This window comes from Dermacentor silvarum, chromosome 7 (assembly GCF_013339745.2).
Source record: "Dermacentor silvarum isolate Dsil-2018 chromosome 7, BIME_Dsil_1.4, whole genome shotgun sequence".
In the NCBI taxonomy this organism is placed as follows: domain Eukaryota; kingdom Metazoa; phylum Arthropoda; class Arachnida; order Ixodida; family Ixodidae; genus Dermacentor; species Dermacentor silvarum.
The window spans coordinates 125,734,302-125,762,016 of NC_051160.1; the positions used below are offsets into that span (position 1 = coordinate 125,734,302).

The 27,715-nt window shown below is 44.5% G+C and overlaps 1 protein-coding gene and 1 long non-coding RNA gene across 2 annotated transcripts in view; one reads left to right on the forward strand and one right to left on the reverse strand.

Annotated features, from left to right (window-relative positions):
* The first annotated feature begins 7,500 nt into the window (after positions 1-7,500).
* On the forward strand, positions 7,501-8,971 carry LOC119458424 (uncharacterized). The gene is made up of 2 exons (XR_005193508.2): positions 7,501-7,815; positions 8,655-8,971. It is a non-coding gene; the product is annotated as an uncharacterized LOC119458424 (long non-coding RNA).
* Positions 8,972-13,749: 4,778 nt separating this feature from the next.
* Positions 13,750-27,715, reverse strand: part of LOC119459148 (F-BAR domain only protein 2-like) — a 19,696-nt gene continuing 5,730 nt past the window's right edge. Inside the window, 10 exon segments of the mRNA XM_049671609.1 lie at positions 13,750-13,936; positions 14,730-14,982; positions 16,671-16,838; positions 18,405-18,621; positions 20,437-20,582; positions 22,510-22,535; positions 22,538-22,627; positions 22,630-22,720; positions 24,145-24,290; positions 25,756-25,858. Coding sequence (XP_049527566.1) covers positions 13,914-13,936; positions 14,730-14,982; positions 16,671-16,838; positions 18,405-18,621; positions 20,437-20,582; positions 22,510-22,535; positions 22,538-22,627; positions 22,630-22,720; positions 24,145-24,290; positions 25,756-25,858 — 1,263 coding nt within the window. The 3' untranslated portion in view covers positions 13,750-13,913.

Here is a 27,715-nt window from a genome sequence, read left to right on the forward strand (position 1 = left end):
AGCAAGCTGCTACTTGCTCCCTCACAACAATAATGATACTTCATGTTGACTGAAACTCTGGCAGTCACTCTTCATTTTATTATTTTATTTTTTTATTTAAAGTACCCTCAGGGCCACATGGCATGAAAGAGGGGAGTGGTTACAAAGTAGTAAAGTAAAACAAACAAGTGTAGGGAGTTCTTGTAACTTAATAATTCTCCTGATCATACAATGTTAGCTAATGTTTTTCTAGGAAGTTTGTTATCTGCGATGGCTACGATACTTGGTGGTTCCATTTCTGAGATGTACGGGGGATGACAGATTGAAAGAAGGACTTCGTGTTACATGAATCAATTCTTACCTTACTGCGATGATCGACGCAGTTTGAAATGCACTGAGGCCGCAGTATGAAGTCATCATTTCATTTCATTTCATTTATTTACTCTCAGGGCCGTTCGGCGTTACAGAGAGGAGTGGGTATACAAGAATACGAGAATACAAGAATACAACTGGGTATACAAGAATACATTTGTAGTAGGCAGATTAATGAAGATGGTCATATACAGTAGACTTGAAGTCTTCGGGTACTGCGATGGACACGACGGAGGCAGGAAGGTGGTTCCAGTCCGCACTAGTCTTCGGAACAAACGAATCAAAATAATGATTAGTCCTGCAGCTTGGCACGCCAACTTTGAACCAGTGGTCCATGCGGGATGAAAAGTAAGTGGGAGTAATAAAAAGTGACTGCCTTAAAGATTGATTGGTGAAATATATTTTGTGAAAGAGACATAAACGAGAAATACGACGGCGTAAGGAAAGGTCAGGAAGATCTAATGTTTTCTTCATAAGCGTTATACTGGCTGAACGAGAATAATTAGAAAGTATAAAACGAACAGAACGATTTTGGATGGATTCGAGTACTTGTATGAGTGATTTGGTGTGGGGATCCCAAACAGAAGAGGCATACTCTAGTTTCGGCCGCACAAGAGTTTAAATAGAAGTAGTTTTAGGGACACAGGAGCCATGGAAAAATTACGGCGAAGGAAACCAAGTGTGCGGTTAGCATTATTAGTGATATGTGCGACATGTGTTTTCCATGATAGGTTGGCAGTAATGTATACGCCAAGATACTTATAATCAGAGACTGAAGTTAAAGAAGAGTTATTGAGGAAGTAAGTGCATGAAGACTGGTTAGTCGTCCGCGTTATTCTCATTGCTTTGCACTTACCAATATTTAGTTTCATAGACCAGGTGTGACACCAAGTGGAGATGTTATCCAGATCAGATTGAAGAGTGGCTGCGTCAGAAGGTTTAGATATTTGTCTATATAATACACAGTCATCAGCGTAGAGTCTAAGTTGTGAGTCAATGGAATCAGGAAGGTCGTTAATATATATTAGAAAAAGCAGAGGTCCTAGTACGGAGCCTTGGGGAACTCCGGATGTTACGGGGCATGCAGGTGAGTCACAGTCATTAATTGAAACGTACTGGGTACGGCCCTGCAAGAAGCACTCGATCCACTTCATCAGATTAGGATCCAGATTTAGTTTGCCAAGTTTGAAAAGTAGTAGTTGATGTGACACAGTATCAAATGCCTTCGCAAAATCTAAAAAAATGCAATCCACGAATGATGAACAATCCAAAATAGAAAACAAATCATTGGTAAACGCAACCAGTTGAGTTTCGCAGGAGTGGTGTTTGCGAAAACCATGCTGATTAGGTGTGAAGAAACAGTTCGACTCGAGATGCAACATTAGGTTAGAATATATTATATGTTCAAGCAGTTTGCATGGAATTGATGTTAATGAGATAGGCCTGTAGTTTTGTGGGCTATGAACATCACCGGATTTATGCACCGGAACCACCTTTCCCACCTTCCAGTCGTCCGGCAACGTAGCGCTCTGCAATGACTGCGAAAAGACATACGACAGTATAATGGATGAATAAGTCTGGGTGTTTTTCAAAAACTTGTAGTTAATACCATCGGTACCAGCTGACGATGAAAGTTTCGCAGCTTGAACGAGTTTAGAAATGCCTACCCAGTCGATAAGGATAGGGTCCATTTGAAAGAAGTTAGGTGCAGAAATAATAGGAACGGTTATTGGTGCAACGTGTGAAAAACATGATGAAAATGTGTCATTGAGCAAGATACAGCACTGTTTATTTGAGACAAAGAGTCCTCGATCGTTCTTCAAGCGAACTTCATCAGATTCGCGCATGCCGATAACATTCCAAAATTTGCGAGGATTTGAAGTAAGTAAAGAAGGAAGGGTTGAATGAAAATAATAGTGTTTAGCACCGATGAGAGCACGTTTATATTCCGCGGCGATAGATTGATAAGCCAACCTTGCTCTGTCAGTCATAAGTTTCTTGCAGCGGCGGAACATGCGCTTTTTCTTGTTCAGTAGGCGTTTTAACGATAGGTTGAACCACGGCGAACGTCTCTTGCTAGATATTCTTCGCAGCGGAATATATTTATCGATGAGCGCTTTGACTTGCGTTTGAAATAACCGCCAGTTCTCTTGCACTGTGCGCTCCCAGAACTGCGGAAAGAACTCGTCAATAAACTGTTCCAAAGCAGTATTAATGGCTTGAAAGTCTGCTCTCCCGTAATCGCGGATTATTTTCGAATGTTTCGATCTGCGGCGCGAGCGCGATGGCGTAGTAAAGTGGATTGAAAGGTGGTCACTTAAACCTGGCAGTAGGGTTAAGGAAGAGACAGAATCGGGATAGTTGGTGAGCACAAGGTCCAGCACATTTGCACATGAAGGGGTAACGCGAGTCGGTTTCTTGTACGAGCTGGGAAAGATTAAATGTAGAACAGAGGTCAATGAAAGCTGTACACTCGGATGAATTAGTAGTTGCAATGGGGTTGAGATCGTTCCACTGAATACCTGGAAAATTGAAGTCACCCATAAGAAAATTGGCGCTTTCGGGTGCCGAGACACAACTTTGTTCAGACAATCGTAGAGTTCATCGCAGAACGTGGGGGCAGAAAGCGGAGGCCGATAACATGCACAAACAATGACATCGTGGTGATTTAAGGTAACGCATGTACAGAGAAATTCAAGCTCTGATTGGATAGGGACAACGTAAGAATTTATGCCTTCAGATACAGCAATCAAAACACCGCCCCCTGATCGGTCACTTCGGTCATGTCTGTACACTGTATATTTCTTTTCACAAGAAAAGAGTTCACAATTCTTAACTTTACTTGACAGCCAAGTCTCGGTTAAAACAACGATATCGGCTACGCACGTGTCCATTAAACATGATAAGGTATCACGCTTCTTTAATATACTTCTGATATTCGCAAGAAGGAATGAATAGTCGCCGATGTGCTTCGCCTGAACGGCCGCTGATTCCTAAGTCGAAGTACTATGAGGGGGTGGCACAGTGGAAGTAGTAGCATCATTGGAGGCATGTGCCCGAGAAAAACCAGCAACGCGTTGCGGATCTGAGGAAGATACGTAGTTAACAGATGCAAATGCGCCAGGGGAATCGATTTCACAGACGCTATCAGTTTCTTTGCAGAAGACGTAGCATTTCTTATTTATATATAATCGATTATATCTTAGGTTGTAGGGTTGTGTGGTAGCCTTGGCGAAATCTATCAGCTTTTTACGTATCTGCCTCGTTGCTTTACAAAAGTCCTCCTGTAGAGCGACTCCCGTATTTTTCAGTTTAGACTTCTGTGCTAGAACAGTCTCTCTTGTTTTAAACGATGCAAACTTCACAACTATAGGACGATTTCTGCCGGTAACAAAAGAGCCAAGTCTATGCGCTCGTGAAATTGTGTCTGCAGGAAGTTCTAAAGATAGATGATCTGCAAGAACAGCTCGTACGGCTTCTTCAGTGTGAGCCCAGCTTTCTGAAAAGTTGTCTTTCAGTCCATACATAATTAAGTTTTCACGGCGCGAACGATCCTCAAAGTCGTCAAGCCGTGCCTGCAGTGCAGCATTTTCACTTCGCACTATATTAGCAGCAACGCGATGAACTTCGGTCGCATCCAAATTGTGAGTGCTTTCTAGAGCGCTTACTTTTTCTTCGACAGTTCTTAATCTCGTGGTGATGTCAGACACTCGTTCTTCCAATAGTTTTTGACTAGCTTTTACCTCGTCAAGTGAAAACATCACTTCAGCGTGCCGTGCTTCCATCGTATTCGCCAGAGCATTTATGGCAGCCAGTACTTCAGCATTGCCTTTGTCAACTTCATCGGGTCCAGGGTTTTGCTCCACATCACCGGACAATAGCAACATTTTCAATACTTGAAAGCAATCCGCAACCAAAAGTACCAAAACATGTGGGCGTGGGACGAGCAGCAAGCAGCGATTACTCGAGCGTTTAGAATGCAAGGAATATGAAGTACCAACCTGGGTAAAGAAGAAACATGTCTTTAGCCACGTCTGCATTCTTGCTGCCCGCCAACGCCCACTGAAAGGCGCGTACGATGCCCGGCCGCTTAAATACAGCACGTCGGGTGATGTCCTCAGTGATGTGGTTGACCAGGGCAGAGGGAGCACCGGTGCTGTCTCCAGGTGGAACTTGGAAACAAGAACTGGATAGTCATCCGCCGCCGTCAGCAGCACGGTGCGGGCGATAGCATTTATCTGGTGCAGCACGATAGCAGGTTGATCCGTCAAGGCAATGGGCCAAGTCCAGGTGAAAGCCAGAAACTGGGTAAAGAAGAAACATGTCTTTAGCCACGTCTGCATTCTTGCTGCCCGCCAACGCCCACTGAAAGGCGCGTACGATTCACACATTAAAAAGCTTACATGCCTAACTTATGCTACAGTCAATGAGGGTCTTGCGGTCTAATTTCGCAGTTGTGCTTGCTCTCTATTCATAGTGGGCCCATTTGTTTTGCAAAAGGTGTTTGGGCACTACAGTAAACGAATGATCTCCCTACTGTTGGCGCTCGGGCCCGCCTGCCCTTGTAGATGGTTGGGGCTCCTGTGCGTGCTTCAATCTCCTTTGCTTGCACATCCTATAGAGACTGACACAATCTGCCATTGTAAAAGGGGATGGATATCGCTCTCTTGCTGCCCGAGTCTCCTCACGCCATTTCTGGACTGTGCCAAACCTCAAGTGTAAATGCAAGGGGCACTTAAAGAGTTAAACTTCTGTGACCGCACAGAAAAAAGGTCTAAGATGACAAGCAGTGGTGTAAGGCACGTTGCTACGGCTACCCTCCATGCTTTCTTTTTGCCTGTCCATTGCATGGTTGTCCTCAACAATTGCACTTTTTTGCGGGCTGCAGCTCACTTCATCCATAGTGCTGTGATGCTACTTAGAACACTCCATGGTGACTTTAGGCTAAATTAGGACCATAGGCAGACCTCTTCAGACTTGTTATTAAAACACAAAGCATGACACTCAAGAGAAAATTTTTAAATCCATGCGAAATAATACTGGGGATCAAATATGCCATGCTTCACTGTGGAACTTAAACAGCTTTGAAATAGCAAAATTCTATGAAAGCAAGTCCTGAAAGGCAGATTTAAAGGGTTAAAAGTTGGCAAGCAACTAGGCTGATATCGTTTTACAAGGAAATACCTTTTATGTAACAGCACGTCAAAATGCCTATCATCCCTTAGCAGTGTTGTGCGTGTTAGGTTGTACAAATCAATGACAGTCACCTTGGTGTTTCATCGGGGAACATGTACTCTAAACCCATTTCATTGCACATAAAAGTGCCCTTCAACACTTCATTTGTTGCAGCCTCTGCCTATGAAGAGGTGCGCTTAAATTTGGTTAAATAACTGAGGAATTAATGCTCGGATGACAGACAAAAAAAAAAAGAGGCTCAGTATTCATTCAAACTTCCAACTCCAACTTAAAAACCTTCTGTATTTGCAGTTTTGTACAACACTGAACAGAATGCGAGTTTGAGAAACTTACGATGAGCAGAAGTAATATGCGAAATATCTAGGCTAAATGCCACAGACTGGTAAATTAATACAAGTAACTTTAAAGGGCTGTCAGTGACAATATATATAGGCACGTGTGTTGTGTACCGTCATACAATAAAAGTTTTCAAATCACCACATATGTGACATCTATATCTCTTACAATAAAAGTTTTCAAATCACCACATATGTGACATCTATATCTCTAACACATTGCCACGACATTGTGAAGAGCGCTCTTGTACATAACGAAGAACCAGGAAACATGTTGCAGCAGACATGCTAACAAAAAGGCTGTCGGCATAGTGGCTCCAAAAAATCTAATGCATCTAGCTTGTTCCACAGCTGCATGATGGGCTCTGAGGGAGACGGCAGGGGACGGCTCCAGCTTAATTTTGAACACCCGAGATTCTAGTACACAAATGTTTTTGCACTTTGCGCCCAGAAAATTCAAACCCACGTACTATAATGGTAGCATTCTTACTCGCATCATGCAACTACATTCCGTCAAAACTGTAAAATATAACTTGATTATCTTAATTATATCATCATCATCATCAGCCTATATTTATGTCCACTGCAGGACGAAGGCCTCTCCCTGTAATCTCCAATTACTCCTGTCTTGCGCTAGCTGATTCCAACTTGCGCCTGCAAATTTCCTGATTTCATCACCCCACCTAGTTTCCTGCCGTCCTCGACTGCGCTTCCCTTCTCTTGGTACCCATTCCGTAACTTTAATGACCGGTCCACCGGTTATCCATCCTACGCATTATATTTATTATTATTATATTATTGTATAATTAATAAGTTTCTCTAGAAATTGGTTGCAATTCTGCAAGGTTGCAGAAGTGTGCCTACCATTTAAGAGAAGAAAAAAAAAACAGAACGCCTATATATTGCATCTACCGGCACGGTTCAAGCTGCGCTAAATACTTATTTGCTCTAAAAAAGACGTGACTTGAGTTAACAGCAGTGTTAGTTTATAATAAATCACGGCGCAATCGCGCCGCACGCATTCGCAGCATGAAGTCTGACCTCCATACCACCTTCGAAATGAGTGAAAAACGCTGCAGACAATTCAAATAAACTTGCAGAAACGAAATAGATCAGTCCGAAACAGGTTACATCAATTATCGTGCGTGGAACATGGTAATCCGAAACCTCGAATTACGTTACGTGTTGCGGCCGTTCATATCGCGTGTCACGGCTTTCAAGGAATAGATGTACTTATTGCATGTAAGAAGAAAAGCTATTTGCCGAGATAAAGCTGCGTTGTTACCGTAACTCACGCTTCATGCAGCCGAGAAGCTTCACTTTCCACGTCCATTCGATCCACAACCGGCACACACTCCCAACTCAGTTGACTTTCGGCGCGCAAACGCAAAGCGAAAGCTGAAAGTGGCAAAGGAGCGAAGAAGACCACCCCCGATATATCTACAAGCCTGCCCACAAGAGCCACAGCACCGCGCCGCGGCGCCACCTTTCAAACAAACGAAATTTACGTTTTTAGAGTATGGACAACTTTAGCTCTGTCCCGCCAGCTGCAGCTGGTGTCATTCGTTTGCATGGAGGTAAAAATTTTTTTCCTTCCTCCATGTTCGTTTGCACAATGCCTCTTTTGGTTTGCATCAACGCCTCCAGTCTTTATAGGAGGCGTTGTTTGCATTAGCGACAAGTTGACGTTGCCCTAACCGCATGTGAGAAAGTGGCGCCCTCTTAAAGAGCCTGGCCGAAGCGATCTCGGGTAATCAGCGCATCGCGTGTTTGAGCTCGTGCGCGATGTGCATGGCGCTAGGAAAATGGCGCACGTTGCTGTACGCAAGGCGAAACTACAGTGGCTGTAGCGAAACGCTACTATCGATCACCGTGACATGCAGAACTTTGTTGTAATTTAGTAAGCTGGCGGTCTCAGAGCCTGCGGAGCATGGTGGAGCTCTGACTTCCGTCTTTTGATTAAATTCTGTCTGTTTCGATTCTCTTACAGAACGGCAAGGCTGAATTATCAGATTTAGCGACGATTCAGTTAACCAGATTCTACTGGCAGCACTCTGGACCCTACACATTTAAATTCGCACGCCAGAATTGAGGCATAATATTGCCGTTTTGTTCGTAGAGTACTTTCTAGTGCAGTGTGCAGGTTTTGTAAATGTATTGGCGCACCCACTCTGGGGGAATGGCCAGATATGAAATGTAAGAAATAAGAAAACAAGCTTTTTGTACAGATATGTTAGAATGAACAGAGACATGTGGGAAGAATTAATTTAGGAGAATGTAGGGATTAAGTGGAAAACAAAAATATCAGTTTTGTTGAAACAAAACATTAAATTTTGAATTTAGCATTTAAATGTCATTGATCCTACGAGGAAATTCTGCAGTGAAAACCTTCCCCGTCGCTGTGCCCAAGAGTCGAGGCACCCAATGATAAATTCGTAGCAGTTCAAGTTCCTCGACCAAGAAATGAAAAAGCAATTTTTTACGGTCTCATATTCCCTCCGAAAAGAACAAATTGGTGAGGGTCCCAGACCAGCCCTATGTAAATAGAAACTTAAAGATGGTTTTGTTTCTGAACAGCTAATTGTTGTTACCTTTTCCTTCCAACCTCTCTAGGACTCCAGCATTACAGCATGTTGGGCGAGTTGCATGGTCAGCATTCATGAATGTATGGAGAGCAAAAAGGGATTAGGACAAGATAGAACTCTTTCATCAAGTTCTGTTAAATAGCTGCCCTTTCTTTCTTTTTGTAATAGTGCGTTCTTTCCAATCCAGGTGCCCAGATCGACGACGACAAAGGCTCGAGAGCTGCCATCCGTGTGCACAACCCACCGGGAGGACGATCATCTGGCATCTGGTAGACATCGCCGCATAGCTTCCATGATGACGGTGGCATTCGACTCTGCTAACTGCCACCTAATCGCCGCCGCTGCTTGTCAGCTGTCCTGCCGCCCAATGAAATGGCCGCGATCCAATTTCTTTCCATCTCCCTGTTGTGCTTGTTGTGTTGCCCTTACCAATCCAAACTACTTCATTATTTTATAACGCAGCATGCGCGGCATTCGCTAAATAAAGTAGCATCGATATCATGAGATCAGTGTCATTCCTTATTTCCACATGGAAAGCACACTAAGCATGCTGGCTCACGCCAGAAAGCAGCAGGAACTGGTGCTCCAGTCTTATAGTGCCCTGCAACCAATGTTACTAGAACACTGCCTACATCTAATGACCCACATACGAGTGGTCGCTTCAGAGTGCTCTGGTAGTGGTACTAATGTCGTGAAATACACCCTTAAAAGCTGTATTATAAAAACCAACGGCTCAAATAGCTTTATTCGTGCTTGATTATCGCCGTTTAAGCCCGCACTTATGCGCTCAGTAAAGCTTAGTTGCCGCCTTGCACGACCACTGAATCGCTGCCAAAGAGCTCTAATATGACGACCAGTTGAATATGTCTTAACTACCATTGAGTTCGCCACAAGACTTCACCACATAAGCTTAAGCACAATCACAAAAGGCGTGGGTACTCATGGAAAAAAATTTTCACTATAACTTTCGTGCCAAGATCGACTGACTGTGCATTCCAAAGCTGCTCAATGGACTGTAAGGGAAGCCATAGTGGTGGCTCTGGAAATCTTGACAGCCCGACATTAATTATTGCATGCACCTAAATCTAAGGCACTTTGGCATCTTGCCCCAGTCAGTTGGATCCCTTTCCTTGACAGTTGCATTCTGAAGAACTCGTGCTCAGTCAGAATATCATGGTTGCACAGCAACTACTGCGGCCCACGTCAAGACCGACCCGACCAGCTTTCCGAACCCCATCAATATATGTACATATATAAACGAGAGAAGGGAAACCGAGGGGCTCGATATATATATATATATATATATAACAACAGTTGCACTTGAAGGAACTTCGTCTGACCTTGAAGATTTGTTCACTGAAGTGATGACATATATATATATATATATATATATATTTACAAGACCTCATAGTAAGAGGCAGTTCAATTTCACAGGCAGAGTCCCCTTGCACCACCAAAAGACTGGCAGATCTCAAATTTCTTTTACTGTGAGTCCAAGTATAAGCGCTGCTGTGCATGACTCCTATTGATTCTCATAGGCTGTCCATACCATTAGAAATAATTGTTAGTTGGCTACCTACCGTAAAAACCGGAACATAGGTCGAACTTTTTTTCAAAAAACCATTGCGAAAAGTCGACCCTCGTCTTATATACCGGACGTTGGCGGAAAAACTGCGGAAGTCTTGCAACAATGGGCATATGAAGTAAACAGTGGCCTTCGCCATAGCATTGAGGCTGCTTTTTCACATTTTGTTTCAAAATGAGCGGAAGCCGACGGCAATTCACCGTCGCCTTGAAGAAAAAGGCGATTGAGTACACGGAAGCCCACGGCAACCCGTGAGGTTGCCGTGGGCTTTGTATCGTGTGACCATCGACCCGCGTGTTGTCACCACCTTATCATCACGATATGGAGCAGCATTTAAATAAATACTGTCAACATTGTGCAACCGGCTGAGTCGCATTTGTTTAAAGGTAAGGGTGTCTTTCGGTACCTTTGCCATTGAAAAATATTTTTTTTCATTTTTAGAATCGGTTAGTTGGGGGGTCGACCTATATTCCGGTTCGACCTATAGTCCGGTTTTTACGGTACTTCTCCTTAAAAAATAGAATAAACTTTGTCTTGTGTATACGTTTAAACATATTGTGTGTCTGCATGGTGTTCACAGTGGGAATTTAAAAAAAAAACACGAAGGGAAAAACTACGGATGAGGTAGGACACCACTGGTGCTTCTAATGCACTTGTCCTCCCACTGTCAGGATTTGCAGAAATAAAACGAAAGTATGCATTAAAATCCGTGCACGTCAGCACCAACAATGATGCAGTAAACTTTCAGCCACAATAAAATTTTAAGTGAAAAGGTAGTGGCAACTTAAAATTTAATCTCAAAAGATGTAACAGAAATCTGGTAATGACACCTGAACAAGGGGGGTAGGCTGTGGTGTTGCTGGGCGTTCCTGGAATATTTGGGGGGGAAGCCCCCCTGTAGTCGGCGTCTATACCCAGACACCTTGGAGTCCAAAATAATGACTGTGCTCGATGTCACATGCAAATAATATTAAACAGATAAAATTATGAACCAAAAAGAAAAACAAACAAAGAATACAACGAAAGTAACAAAAAATAATCCCATTGAACCATGCACAAAGGCTCGTAAACCTTCTTTGTACAGGCGGGGTCATAAGTTTACAGAGTTTGGGTTCTGCAACAAAAGGTGCTTCAACAAAAAGTACCTTTCGTTGAAGGTGCCAATCTCCACCTTAAATGGCACTTCAGTTTTACAGCCTCGGAAACCAATGTCATTAATACATAGGCAATAAACTGCAACCACCTTGAGCCAGAACGCCTTCTACCAGTAGGCCCAATGTTTCTGAAAAAATGTGTAAAAGAGGGCCCATAGCAGCCTTTCTGGAGAAAATGAAAGGACATTCAAGGCCTTTTCAAAGTATTTTCAAGGATTAAAGCACTAAGACGCCATACATCTTGAACAACTTGAGCACTGTCTTGAGCAAAGAGCGCAAACAAATTCTTTTTTTTATTTCACAGGGAACGAGAAAAGGTGCTCCCTAAGCCTTCTTTGCATAAAGCACCACCACGGAGATTCCCGTCAAAATTAATAAAGGGCACCACGACCATTCAGCTACCACGGGAATGATGTGTAGTACATGGATTTGCCTGATCTTTGTGCTTGCGGCTTCAAACATTTTGATGGTTTTTTTTTTTTTTTTTTTGTTTTGTTTGGCTTTATCTGCCTGTATCAGCCCAAATCTCAAAGCAGTCCTACTTCTGTCTATGCAGACGGCAATAAGACTGCACATGCAGAATATTGTGAATAATCAAACTCAACTGCTTAATTTGCCAAAAATTATCGACTTGGTCACAAAGCTGTTTGAAGCCAAAGGTTAGGCAAATTCATGAACTAACAATCATTCTGATGCTAGCTGAACACAAAGGGCGTGAACACAGAGGGCGTGGCGAGCGCCCTCTGTGCGACGTCACACCACGGGCCTAGATTCTCCGGCAACTCGCCTCGTCACAGTCGCCGCGCGGCCACTACTCCTGCCGTTGGGCGCTCGCTGCAGTTTTACCCGTTGGTTGATCACAACGTCTCTCCTTTCTTAGTCTAGTGGGAAACCACTAAGTTTAATAACAACATGTCTAATTACAAGCTAAGTCTAAGCACAGCCAGGGGTCTGTAGCTATTGCTACTCGACTAGGTTTAACCAGAGCTAAACCACAGCCAATTTTTTTACAACATGAAACTAATGGGCTTTCACATTCAAGGGTTTCAACGTCTACTACGGACCTTGGAAGAAAAAAAAAATCGAACACAAGACAGTTTTTGCTTTAAAAGGCAGCAATTTTATTGCTTCCTCTGCAAGCTGTTTTTTGAGTTTTATTTTTTTGTTGCTCATGTAAAGCAAAGCATTCCATCAAATCAACAACATTGTGTGTATATATATAATATATATATAATGTATATATTTATGTATATACTTATGGTTAGACAAATGTCAAGCAACAACGGATGGTACAATTAAACAACGCATTCATTCCAAAAAATTTAAAATAAAGGCTAGAGTAAACAAATAATTGCCGAACAAGCGACAAGCTTTTTTAATTAAAACGAGGGAAAAAGAGCAAGCAGCAACTTCAGGCTGTTCTTGAGGTGATCTCTCTTTAACTGCAATATTTACAAGGTCACGCGGGAAAACACAGACAACGCGACGGCGGAGGCAACGGTAACTGCAGCAGTAATTAGTCTGCGAACACACGTCGTCTGCAACGGCAACTGGCAGACGGCAGGCAGAACAGGGGCAAAGCACAAAGGAGGCATAAGGCAAAAAGACTGGGATCGAGTCTCGTTAAAAAATATCCTCTCTATGTACACAATGCACGGTGAAAATGCAGCAGAGCAGGTGCGACTGTTAAGTCAGTTTATATTACACCGTCGGCGAAGAGCCAACGAGAGAAGGAAAACATTTTTGCACGAGAGTTGCCAAGAAGCCGGTAACATCTGCGCTGCCGCCGTCACCGCTGCCACCACCATCGCCACTCGGGGAAAACATGTTCTGGCTCGCGTCGTCTTGAAAGAAAGGTCTGTATCCACCAGGCATCTACCACAACCGTTGTGTACCACGGGCGCCTTCCAGAGGTCATCTCCGCAGCATGGAATAGGATGGGCACGATGCAATGACTGCCGGTTTTTACAAGCGAACGGACACAAGATAGCCCGCTTCAACTTTCTGTCTACAAGAGGGACCATTCGTCAGCTCTTGTCGAACTCTCTCTCGTCTTGGTAACTGGGAGGACACGGAGCGAAGGAAAGTCAAGAAGGGCCATAAGTGTGCCATTCTCTCTCTGTCCTCGCACCCTGGTGGTGCGTATGTGTGTGCGCACGTTTTATCGCGAGTTTTTTTTCTCATTGACCTACTAACTGCTACGTCGCCAGAGCGCCACAAGTTGCAGGGCGAGGCAGAAGACGCTGGCTGCGACGACGGTGACGGTGAGGGCCGAGATATGAGCCGGGGCGAATATAGGAGGAGGCGAGGCCTGGTGCTGTTGCTGCTGCTGGGGTGGGGACGGGACATCGGGGGCGGCACATCGGGTTTGAGCGACAAGAGGTGGGGCTTCAAGGGCGGGGATTCGGGTTTGAGCAACAGGAGGCAGGGCTTCGGGGGTGGGGACTTGGGTTTGAGTGACAGGAGGCTGGAGGATCTCGCAGGAAGATCTCCGAAGGAGAAGTGGGGGTGGGGGCGGAGGGGGTGGTTCAAAGGTGGGGGGAGGCGGAGTGGCGACACGCTCGTCGGTCGGACCAGCAACCGGCGCGGGCGCCGCCGCCGCTGTGGTTGGTTGTGGAGCGCTGCTGTCTTGTTCGTCGGGGCTTGACGGCGGGGAGGCGGGGACAGGTGGCAGGGGACGGCCCGTCATCGCCGTCGCGGGCAAATGTCACGGCTCGCATAGGTATTTGCCTGCATGTAAAATGAGCTTGTATGAGGCATGAAAAGGACCAGTTTTGAAGCTTGTCTAGGCACGTACTCGAAGGAGATGGCAAAGTCCACGCAGCAGTAATTCTGTCACTCTGTCCTGACATTTTCAGTAAAATTATTTTCTACTAGCTAAACAAGACCAATCGAGCATCTTGCACACCTGATGACCAAGGGGGTGTGGAAGCTCAAAAAAGGATAATTGCCAAGACTAACATGAACACGCAGAAATAACAGCATTATAACTGCGTGCAGAAACATAGAAAAATTGAAATTGGTTTTCAGAGTTCCATGGTTTCAGAAACCATTACAGCTAGGCTGTCAGATGCGTTGACCATGCAAAATCTCCTTTTAGGTTTCTATGAAGAAAGCTCGTTCATTTATTTTAATGTGTTTTCTCGTCTCTCTCACTACACCTTTTATTAACATTGAGATCTCGGGAAAACAAACTTTCACGCATGAAAAAGTCATAGGAGGAATAACATCAGCGTATATTGAAACTGAAATTAAAAAAAAAAAAAAAAGAAGAAAAGACTGGTCAGAGTACCCTGCTATGATGTTACATGAGAGCAATAGTGCTCTGTAGCCAGTTTTTCAAGCATTTCACTGTCCCAAATGTACATTTCGGAGCCTGAATTAGGTCACTGTCGCAAGCGCAGGCAAACCCAGAAACACTGCAATACATTCTAGTCATTTTCAACTTGTCTGAATTTGCACCGACAGCAGCTGCTTGAAGGTACACGTGCACAGAATAAAAGACAGCTCAGTGGCTACTCACCCGACAATATTTGCCTCTTGACTAGAGACACGCGGTAGCCCTGGCCAATCAGCTCAAAGCTGGCACCGGATAGGGTCGCTCCCTCACAGAGGAAGCGCGCCTCCAGGGGGCGAGGCGTAGAAGGTCCCCGCGACAGGGCGAAGCGTGCCAGCACGGACCCGCCCCGCTGACTGCCTGCCGTCCCACCCAGTGGGTCATTCAGCCTCCACAGGGCGCGCTGGGTCTCCCCGTTCCACACACATGAAGGCTTGGCCTGTGCGCATGCAAGAGCACATAAGAACCTTGTTAGGCCTTCTCAAAGCAGCATGGTTCTTTGATTGATCAGTTAGTTGGTTTGTCAACCTACTGACTGGTGAGTTGCTATGGTGACTGACGAATTGACCTGTTAGTCAGCTGATTAACTGACTGATTGATAAGTTAATTGGTTGATTGTTTGGTCCGGGATGATTGGCTGGTTGATTGCTTGATTTAATGATCGACTGGTCAGTTGCTCGGTTGATTGATCAGTGGACTGATTGACTGATTTATTGATTGGTTGGTCAGCTGGTTGACTGATTTATCTGTTAATTGATTGGTTGACTCATTTGTCAGTAGCTCAGTTGACTGGCTGATTGATCTCTTGATTGATCAGGTGGGTGGTTGGTTGGTTGGTTGGTTTGTTGATTGATTGATTGTTCGTTCAGTTGACTCATTGGTTGACTCATAGACAAGTTGGTTGGTTGATTAACTGATTAATTTGTCAGTTGCTCAGTTGACTGACTGATTGTTCAGTTGCTCTATTAATCTATTACCATACCAAAGCAATGCAGAGGCCATAAGAGACACTGTAATAGAGAGCCCTAAATGAATTTTGACTACCTTGAATAACTCAGTGTGTACTCGAATCCTGCCTCCATTTGAATGTGGCTGTTGCAGCTAGAAATTTAACCCATGGCCTTGCACTTGGCACCAGAATGTCACAGGTGCTAAGCTACCACTGTGGTTCTTCAAGCAAATGTCTTTACTTATGTACTTGCACACACTGCCCTGGTTGGAAGAGAACACGTGGGACCAAAGACAATGAAGTGTTCCAACAGGCAACTGTGGCAGCATTATGACTCATACCACGTTACAGCATTGGCTGATTGACCCTTAGTTCAGCTTGAACATTGTCGCTTCAGCTTATTTCATTGGCAAACAAAATTGGAAAATCTTTGAGTTCATAAAGTGCTCGCAAAATCAGAAGTGAAAAATTCTGCGTGGGCACCAGCACAAAGATTGTGCTCCCTAATTAAGAAGTTATGTCATAACCGACCACCCCTACAAAGCAAAAGTCCATTACCCAGACACATTGGGCACAGTAACGGCAGCAACATTTGCATGTATAACCTGCTAGACAATTCCCAGAAATGTAAACACAAAAACAGAAATTGAAACTAATGGTACATTAGTAAACTGGTTCCTACCATGCTCCAAGTCAGTTCGCAGTAATGCCAAGCCTCTTTAGATTGGAGCCGAGTCAAACAAAGCACACCTGAGCCGAACTTTCAGTTGTTCCCAGAACAATTGGAGGAGCCACGTGATCAGAATTCTGTCGGACCTCGGTGGCACTCACAGCTCAAAGCTGAGATCGTCTCCGAGCACTCTAAGCTGGAGTGTGGTGCTCTGAACGAATCAGGCGATTGTGTTCTAACCACTCGAGTACAACCAGTCAAGTGCACCATAACAATATGACTCCATCCACATAAAAGCAGTGTGTTTTCCAGACCTTTCAGGCACTCTGAAAGTGCAACAGCAGTGTCATTTCACCTTGCGCAGATTATCAATGGCAAGATACATATTTTTGTTCTCTTTCTTGCGCTAATCAAAGCAAAAGACAGCAGGTTCGATCATTTATGCAGACATAGTCACTGAAGAACTCCACACAGTTCTCCAATGCTCGCACAGTCCAACGTTACAGACCTGCACACTCGTCACGCCACCGTCCATTGGCACGCCCAGACATAGTCCCGTCAGTGGCGGAAGCCCCGGTGCTGATGGTGCCAGGTTTGCTGACGCAGGCTGGCTCACTCCAGTGGCCCCTGTGCCCGCCGGCAGGCTCAGGGCCTTGGCATTGTACTCGTAGTCAATCTGCAGTAGAAGGGAGCGCGCGTTAGCTCACAGACACAGTAAATAACACTCAAGAGGGAAAAATAAATAAAATATCAAAAGTTCTTGCTGCTTTACACGTCATATTTACAATTGAGTTAACTCATTAGGAACGAGATTAAAAAAACTAGAATGGTTTATAATACTTTTTCAACGAAATGTTCAAAATACACCGAGAATTATGAATATTCAACAAAAAGAAAAAATATTCTGCAGAAACCTTTTGAGCCATAGGTTCGCAACGCCATTCCACCCCAGAAGCGAGCTTCCCCCAAGCCACCTATGGCTTAGTGTGGAACTTGTGCAGACAGTTCTCATCGGATGTGAAACAGAGGTGTACATTGCGTATGCTCTGCATTACCTGTGTGATACTAATGCATCCGGGGATCTTGCATCAGTCTTCCTACTCTGACTGTGCTTTCAAAAGAAAGCAAGTTGCATGCCAAAATTCTTCCTTGTCCTCTGTTCCAGCTCTAATCCAACAAATGATGCTTGCTGCCTGTCAATCAGTGTTGGCTGAAGACAATTGGCCAGAAGCTTTGCACTCACTACCAAAACTGGTAGGGCCCAAGCTGGTAGGACCCAAACGGCCCGAGATACACATTTTCCTATTGCATGGTGTTTTAAGACTGCGACGGGAATATAAACGAAATTGAGCATGTGCATGGGCAACACCGGAATACGATACCACCAGAGCAATACATGACAATCCCTTTGAGCCGCTTGTAGCAGGGAACGGCGGCACGTTTGGGTTATCACCTGTTTAAATAAAGCGTGCAGTGCGCTTCCAACGGCACTACGGCTCACGCACTCAGACACAGATGAGTGAAAACGCTTACTGCAATAATGTTGGAGGTGATAGCTGTGAATGCGGAGTGCGATGACCCCGGAGGAGATTTGCTGGTACTGGAATTAGAAACTTAGTGGGCACCTGCATTTTCACGAGATGGGCGGGCGCATATTGCAGGGAAGCTGCTGCGGCGGGTGGCTACTGTTCTCGATTGCGTGCACCTCATGCCTCTTCTTGTTTACATGGGATTTAGCAGCCAGAAAATGGATCATACAATCATAGTTTGGCAATCTAGTTGGTGCCGAAAGATCGTGTTTTCCAGGAACGTTCATGCCAGTAAAAAAGCGAAACTTTATTGGGTCATTTTTTCTGTTCTCGATCGAGAATGTTGGTGCCGGGAAATCGTACATAATGGGAATGTATTAACAAGGTTCTACTGCATTTGTATTTCTGCAACTTGTTTGTATGTCCATACAGCAGTTTAAACTGTAAATGCTGCTGCTGCTGCTGCTGTCAGGGAAATTCAATAGGGGCCGCGGCTTTTCCAAGCTATCAGGTACAGCTTTTTCTGCAGCTCTTCTGTCTATCTTTGAGAAACAGCGGGAAATAAATGATTTAAGTGAATTCTGATTGATAGCAAAATTTTATTCTCGATCTTTTGCGACACTCATCCTGAACACTGCTGCTGCTGTTACACAACCCACACTTATGTGGGTTTGCAGAGGCCTGCCGAGAATGGTGTGTGGTGAGGAACTTGCCTTGAGGTTGGTGTTGTCCTCCTGCGTCTTCCAGTAGGCGACCAGGTGCAGGGGCGCCGACCGAGCACCAGGCCCCGCCCGCACATGGTACTTGAGGATGTCTATGTTGAAGTAGGACGCCGAGGGTGTCTGCTCATGCTGCCGTCGCAGCAGGCCTGTCAGCAACGACATGTTGAACTCGTAGACGCACCGGTCGCTTGTTGACTGGCTCGCGTCCCTGCGAGGCACCAGCCGGAAACAAATGAGACAGCTGGCTGTGACATTGACCCAACAATATACTATCCCCAAGGTGCACATCATAACACTTACCTGTAACTCTTTAGTTCCGACGCCTGAACATTATTCGTACTACCGGTGCGTACCAGTTTCGCCAACAAACCAGTCACCTATGCTGCAGCTATTTTCACTTTGCTTATCATATATGAAATACAGTAGTCAACTCATTTCAATTCATGAATTTAAGATTTGACTCCCATTCATTCTGTTAATGAGTTAACATAACTCTCATTATTATGTGTTCGGATGGTAATTAGATTCCAGATATTACACTTTAGACAATAGACTTTTCACTCATTCATTCAACATACCTTAGAGGCCTTGCATGGACTTTAGTCCAAGAAAACATGCAACATTCTTAAAGAGCTTGTGTCACTAGTGTGGCTGCATAGCAGAGCTCACACAATGTCTACACATTGTGGCTGAGTCTACACAATGCCAAACTATCATGGTCAGTCGTTAGCAATGGCACGTGCACTTGAGGGAGCTGGTTTCGGATATTAAGATTGCTGTTGCCACTTACATTTTCACACCATTTTCATGCTTACTGAATCTTGTGCTCCAAAACAGTCATAAGAGATTGCTACGAAAATAGATACACGCACAAGGCAGTTTAGCGCATCTTCCTGGACAACTTTAAATGAACTTGGCAAATGACTTACAGTTACGAATACTCTGTGGAAACGGAGCAGGAAGAAAGTGTCCCTATCTCTCTCTCTCCAACATGCCCAACACCAGATCTGCAAAGGTGCAACTGGTTTAGTGGCGCCATCTCATAGCGACACCGAGCAGCCTGAATATAAAGCACAAGTATGTTTGGTCAAATCCATGTCCTTTTTTTATCCAGACAATTTTTTTTTTAATTTTTTTTTTCAGCAACAATGACAGCATTGCTCTGTCCTGAGAAGCCCCCAAAAAATTGAATTAAAAAGAATTTAAAGTTACTTGAGATTTAAAGGGGCCCTGAAACACTTTTCCAACTAATCATAGAATGACATCATTATTAACTTACGCTGCCTTACAGACCTCCTGCTGCAAAATTTTTTTCCGATCCTTCAAGCATAAGCTACGTTAGACGTAGTTATCAGAACGATAAGCAACTTTCTTTCTCCTTTCAATTCCATTAGCGTGCTGAAAGCTACACAGGGGAGGCGGCAAGGAGGCGCAATCATGGCAGCACCTGTGGGGGTCACAATATCTACACTACACTTTTTTCTCGGACGCCACGTGCAGCAGACACAGCAACGCACAACTGTCGTGTGTAGACCAGCAGTGCAAAGCGTTTTTCTGTCGTTTTGAGATCGCAGACATATATTTTTCATTTATGTAACTCAATTGAGCAATAATTGTATTACTGAGAATGTTCTCGTAATTACGTAGTCAGCCGACAGCTATTGTGGGTGCAGCTGCTGGCGATGAGGCTGCATGACCAACATTGCGACGGAGAGAGCAAGCGATTTTTCACTGCTCTTGACGTGAAAGTGTAAATTTCCTGCTGCACGCAGTGCAATAATATTTGGCTCACATGTTCACAGGAGCCTTGTTAACAGATCGGCAAAGTTTCTTAATATGTTCAAAGAGTGTTTCGGGGCTCTTTTCATTATCACAAGTGTACTACGTTATCTCAGAGAGTCTGTCAATTCAACTTGAGTTAGCATTTGCATGCTCCTTCAACATGTGCCGGCACAGCCTTTCTGAGAAATGTGCAGCAGTGGTCTCGCTCAGACTCGCCGAAAACCCTACAACTGCGACTTACAATGTGATGAGGTTCTTGTTGGGTAGGACGTTGTCAAAGCGAGCTGTGTTGACCCTGAAGGTTAGTGTGGCTGGCGATGGGTTGTTTGTCAGCACGTGGACAATGCCCGCAGGGAAGGACACCTTCATGTCGCCCAAGAGTTTTACCTGAAAACAAGGAGTCAGTTCAATATCACGTGGATGGATAAATGTTACGAGCATCCCTTTGAAACACGGTGAAGCATGATGCCAACAAGCTCGTAATTTTTATCTTTATTCTGTGTTTATTACCGCCCCTTAAGATTTGTCGTTCACGTTAACAAACCATCAAACCTAACATAAATTTATTGCCCGAAGAGTAATGTCCCTTCATTCCATGTGTTCTGTCCCTTTAAGCCACTAATACTCCAGTGTTTTACTATTCTCAATCGCAGATTCATTAAACTTTGCTTTACAGTGGAACCCCGCAATAACGAAACCTTGAGACAACAAAATTCTCGCCACATCGTAATATTTTCTTATCCCTAGCTAACGCCCATAGGATTCGATGCATTTAATATCTCCCAACAATGAAACGTCGCTAAACTGTAATCCCTCATCAACGACATATGCCAGAACTTTAGGTCCCATAATATCCACCCATCTAATGCTAACACATCTAAAAAAGTGCCCAAATGCCCTTTCTCCCCACTTAAATTGCGTAAAATACCACATGCAAGCCGCTGAAATTTTTGTTTACGAAAACAACAAAGCGCTGGAAGCGATCGCGTGCACCGCGAAGGCATCATGGCCGCCATTTTGTTCATTGATCGCCTGTTTCAAATGGCATGGCCACATTCCTTTACAGTATCCACGTCCCGTCAGCATGGACTTGCTTATGGAGCTTGATACGATGGCCGCAACATGGGCTGCCCCGCCTTCGGTCATGATTAAGAACTGGGGCCGTATTGTGACTCCGAAAGTGATCGTCCCTGAATATGTGTCCTCTGCTTCAAGAACGTTGGTTTCATAACCCCTCAATGGGCAGTGCTTGTGGATTTCTCATTGGCGTCTACGGGCAACAGCACGTACTGGCAGAGCGCTGTTGCATGTGTGGAACACTGTTGCTCGTACTGTACACGTCGGCGTCTACAGGCAACAGCATTCCTCCAGTGCTCACAGTTGCATGCAGGCACCGACGCGTCCGGAGCCGAGATACATCTCATGACAGCGATTGTATCTCCTAAAGCCACAGATCGACAATACGGCCCCATTCGGACAAATCTTCATGCGGAATGCCATTGCTCATCGATGCTGATGCATCTGTGTCCGAGTTTTGTGAAATGTTGCGAAAATGATTGTATAGGGGGAAAGCTATCGACCGAGAATACTGCTCCCTGGCAGTATCACCATCGCTGACTGCCGGATGGGGCGACACAGGGTAACGAAATTTTAACAGTAAAGCTTCGTTTTGCAGCGCATTCTCAGTCTGTGCTGTCTCATTTCGCAACAACAAAATTCTCGTGGAAACATATTTTTTCGCTTTGCCCGCCAATGTCATTATTGCGGGGTTTCAACTGTATCCTTAACCCTTTGAGGGATTGTGCCATATGTGCACAGCTCCACTGATCTGTCCCGCATGATTTTTGATGTACATGTATAGCACTGTACATCACTGTACGGCGCTGATCTTGTTTAATATTTCGCACGTGTTCGGCATCACTGATCACTGCCATCTCTATGAAGCCACCCAAAGTCAGTTGAAATTGTGTTTATGCTAACCAGGAAGCACAACTCGAGACGTTTACTGCAAACTGAAAAAATGGGAGGAAAAAAATTACCATGGGCACATGGTTCCTGCAAAAAATTCAACCTGCATAAGGTCAAAACCCAATGCCTCAGACAGGTTAACTAGTACGTCTTCATTTACATTGCATAAAATATTGTGTCAAATACTGCCACATGATAATGTAAAACTATATTCACTCTGTTTTTATTCTAAACCCACCACTAGCTCTTCATGATTAGTCAAAATTTTCTGGGCCACGCCTTAAGATACCTTGAATCTGCTATGTGTGTCAATATGACACAAACTGTGAAGCAATCCACGTAGTACCTGGCAGAGGGTCTCGTCCGTTCCTCGAAGCGAGCGTGCACCACCTCCTGGAAGGCGATAGCCAGCGGGATGGAGTCACACAAGCCAATCGTGAGTGGTGAGGGACCCCGTGACGACCTAGGGGCATGGGCGTCGTCTTGAAGTCGCTGCTCAGGCTGCCTACGCTCTCCGTCCGGCTCATGGGCAGTGGCGATGCCCGACCACGTACAGCCTGCTTGCATCGCACACACACAAGAGGTAGCATGTACAGTCAGCCACAACAGTTTACGGGACACGAAAATTATGAAAAAGCTTGGAATTCCCAAAAAGGCCTGGCCACACAGCTACGAAACACAGCTACGAATCCAAAGTTTCAATATGTAGTAGCGTTCGTGACTTACAGAGAGAGCCATTAAATTACAAACGTCAGGTCTTAACAGAGCAGAAATTCACATTTGTTGTGAAGCCAGCGTCGCATAAACTTATGGGGCTGACTTTACAATTCACGGGATAAGTCCTGCGAGAACCCAAATTCTTGCTTATGTTCCTGAATTGCAATGAATCAATAACAGATCAATGAATGACTAAACCACTGAACTACTCAACTGATCAATAGATGAGTGAATTGATAAGTGAGTGGAAAAATAAAGTGAACAAAGAATAAATTGGTGAATGAGCGAATTAGCAATTGAACGAACACAGCAGTTATGGAAAGCACAAATGAATGTGTTAGTGTAAGTAATTAATTAAGAAGTTATTAGCAATATATTAGCAAATGAAATAATTAACTGATGAATGAATAAATAAACCAATCTACAAACAGATGAGTAAATGCACTCATGAGCGGGCAAGTGAGACAGTGAGCAATCACTGAATAAACAAATCAATAAAAAGGACATCTAAGCACTTCTTACAAGTTGTGAAAGCGAAAGCATTAATGTCCAATTGAATGCCGCTGAGCGGTCCTTCGAGTTATGAACTCCTCACGGACAAGTGAGCGCGTTGAGACGCTTGTCGCGTTTTGATTCAGCCTTATCGAGGTGCAGTTAGAACTAAGGCGAGCACTTGCGCGGGCGAGGAATGCATCGATAACGCAGGCTTCCGAGAGCGAGAACAAGGGTGACGTGGCATGCCGCCGATGCCCTCTCTCCTCAAGCAACACCTGGCATGCTATCGCAGCAGCAGGTGCCCCCTTTCGCCCGCTCTGCTCAGTCAAGGCACACTCGTGCTGTGGTGTCACAGCCAATGGAAATTAGGCACCGTTTTGCTCTTACAGATGACAGACGCGGGTTTTCTCGCTCAATGGGCTATTTAACGCTTCCGCATCAATAAATGAACAAATGAATCAGCAAATGCACGAATGGGTGGATAAGTGGTACAATAAGTGAGTGAACTTATTAATAGCTGTTGAAGAAGAAATGTCGCTTGAGTCAACGTTTGACAGAAGACACTAAGTCTCTGTTGAAACAGAAACGTTGATTCAAGCGACATCCCTTGCTCGACCACTGTTAATCATTTCAAGCCTCCATCTTCCTGTAGACCTGTTTAGTAATTGAGTGAGTCCGCAAGTTACTGAATGAAGAAGCAAGGCATTTCAGAAAGTGCGTAGAAAATAAACTGGCCGCTAAGCAAATATGCCCACAAGAGATGGCCCACCTCCGATCGTCTAGACGGCGGCCTTGGTAGCGCAGGCCCCGTGAAGGCACTTGTTGGCGTTCCTCCCCTGCTGGTGGTCGCTCCTTTGCTGGCCTCTGAACTCGACGAGTCGGCCGGTGCCTTGTCGTTGAATAAGTCACTCAATGCTGCAAGTGTTGTTGAGAGGAAAATACCACTTTTCCAAGAGTTTCTAATATTAAGCAGATTAGACTGGAGGCCACAATGGCTACATTAAAACAAAGGCAAAGCTCAAGGCCAAGACGCAACAGAAACAACTCGACAAGACCTGATGTAACACCTGATTGCAGATGTGACAGGCACCGGACATTTTTGAATAGGCAGGCTGTTTCAGATATCTCAACAGTTCAGCCCTGTCTGGATCTTGATATTGCTTTTTAGCATGTTTTCTTTTTTCTTTTCTTAAATCATATGTCTGGTCATGCTTGACAGCTTGTTTGAACGTAACCAGGTAGGGTATGATGTGAAGCATAACCTGATAAAGAGTTATACATCTTACAGAGTAGCTGTGTACACATGTGCTGTGGAAGTCAAGTCGTAATGGCGTGTTTCAGCACTGTTGTACAGGTTTATTTATGTATAACAAACTTTCCATAAAGGTTTGTCATACCTGTGTAAGATATAATTGCTATACCGATCTATTTTCAGTGCATGAGGCAGTTAGTTATAACCAAGTATGAATGAATATAAGAGAGTGGGGGACTGGTGTGGCCTTGACTTATGTTAGCTGTGTCTACAAAACGTAGACAACTGCACGTAGGCATGCCAATACACTGGTCATGTTTCCAAAATCTCAAATTATTACGAAATGAGATCAGAACATGGCACCACCTAACCATTCTTCAAATCACGAGGACATTGTGTGCAAGTCCCACTGCAAGCCAAAAATGACACAGATCCAGCACAGGTCTGGATGTGCGCATTTCGAAAGGTACGAGCTCGAGGGTCATATTCTCCACTGATCACTTTCAGGGACGCTTTCACATGACGTAATGTCCGGTGTGATACCTCACTGTAGCAACAGCCATTCTGCCTGTTGGCTTATAACCAATCAACGTCTGCAAAAAGTGATAATCCAATCAATCAAGAATGCAACCCCAATAGCAAGTACCAATGCTTGTTGAAACATACCTTTAGTGAACACTTCCAGCACTTGCTTACAACACGCTGTATATACAGTTGAACCAAATATAATAAAGTTGCATTTGACACAACCACAATCAGTACATCCGAAATTATGAGCACATTCATTGCACCCTAATGTCGACAAGAAAAATGCTAGGCTTACTTGGTTATATTTCATAACTCATTATGTCTGTGTCTGTGTTAGACCAAGCTACAGCTGTACTCAATACAATACAGGACACCCATCTCTTCACGACACCAAAAGTTCAACTGTTCGTGCAGCGTGCTGGATGCCACTTACTTACCTGTGATGTCTTTCCCACATCACATATTATGTTGCAACACAGGAGCTAGGCAACTCTATTCTGGATACAACAATAACTCATTTTATAGGCTATGTGCCTGGTTGCAATGACCGCCCTCACTTCTTGCACAAGCACTGAGCAAACACGCTCCCGTTGCACTCACCTGCATATCGGTCCCAGGAGGGCACGCTGCTCGACGCAGAAGCTGTGACGCTGGCTCGCCCTGGCCCAGGGGACTTTGAAGTCTTGTGGTGGGCGTTGATGCGCTCGTGTCCAGTGGAAACATGCCGAGCATGTCAGCTTCCGTGCCGCTACCTATGCCGGCACTGTCCCTGTGAAATTAAAAAAAAAAAAAAACAATTAATGCATGCATTCCGGCCATCAAACACATGCAGCAGGGGGCCTGTGTTCTGTTACAATTCTTTCTTCGGATTCTATGCCTTTCATGTGCGAATTACTTTTGTTTGCGAAAAGTTTTTTTCTTTTTTTCCGGACACTAAACAGAAACCCTAAATCAGTCTAGACTGATAACAAGTACTTTAAAAAAAAAAAAAAAGGTATATTTTCGTTAATTTCCCGATAATCCATTCATTATTATTAAAAGAGAACATGAAAGTCGAAGTACATTTTTTTTTTTATTATTCTGCACCAGTACGTCTGTGCGGCATCACAGATTTAAAAGTAGTGATCTTTTACATTTGAGCCGTTGTGGCTCTGTAAATGTTCTTGAAGCTTCCCAAGTTCATTTTTTGGATCGCATAAAATACAGTGTAGTCCAGTTGCCGTCAAAATTCTAAACGCCACCGCCAGCTGGTACGGAAACTCCAAAGCGGCATTGCCACACATTTTTAGTTCTTACGCTTCTTCTGGCTTATCATGCCAAACTCTTTTCGCTTCAGTGTCTGTTTAACCCTTTTTGCGACATCGGGACAACCCCTGTCCCACCTGCAAGGCAGTAGCAAAACGACGATTGTGAGAACTGCGAGAGAGCTATGTTTGCTTGAAACCACTGGCGCAATCTAGGAGAAGTGTGCTCAACTATTTTATGCTTTCTTTTTTTTCTACTGGGTGGCGCAAGCATTCCGTGCGTGTTTTAGTTTGTTGCTTTTTTTCGAAGGACGGAGCTGTGCACGCACGATTTTCAAAGAGCAACATCCTTCTTCGAAAATGCCAGGTAAGACGCCCATTGTGTTCTCCGTGCTTCTAAATACGTCAGGCTCATATGAGAAAAATTTTATAGTTCGTACCGTATTGTAAGCAATTATGTGTCGAAAATCTGCAGGCATATGCAAATTCATTAGGCTTAGGATTAGAAGCATGGCGTCGTGTGTCGTTCGTGTTCCAATGAAACGTATTCATTCATTATGTATTCCTTCGTCCTTGTAGGGGAACGAAGTCTCACCGCTGAAGAGGCATTAGAGATGTTCTTTAGCCTACCTGACGGTTCGGAAAGTGATGTGTCAAGTGATTCGGGTGACGAGTTACCGTACCATCAACCTCGGCTTTGGCTCCGATAGAGTCATCGGAAAACGACGAAAACATCGAGCCACCGCCCAAGAAAAGACCCAAGAAGGCATACGCACGAAAAAAGAAACCTAAGAAAGCGCGCGCTAAGCCATTGATCATGACAGTGACCACTGAAGAGGAAGAAGACGATCCCTATCAGCAGGAGTGGATAGCCGAAGCAGCCTTGCGACATTCCAGTGAGCATCGCAGAAATCCACCACATACTCGCATCGCAAAAACTAAATGTAGAACCTGCCGCGCATGCGACGCGTTTTCTCTTTACTCGATGAAGAGGTGTGGAAGATGATTGTTGAGGAAACAAACCTCTATGCTCTTCAAAGAATGATGGCAAACTGGCGCACACTGACAGTGAGCGAGCTCAAGGCTTACATAGGGATGCTCATTCTAAGAGCATTCATACTTGCCTCAAGTGTATCTGTATTGAGGTCAGACCAGTTTTTCAATGTTCAGAAATATCCAATGTAATGTCGTTTAGACGTTGTCAACAGATCACTCGTTGCCTGCATCTAAACGACAATTCAAAGATACCCGATAAGACGTCACCAATTTTGATAGGTGCTACAGGGTGAGGCCTCTAATGGAAAATGCTGAACATC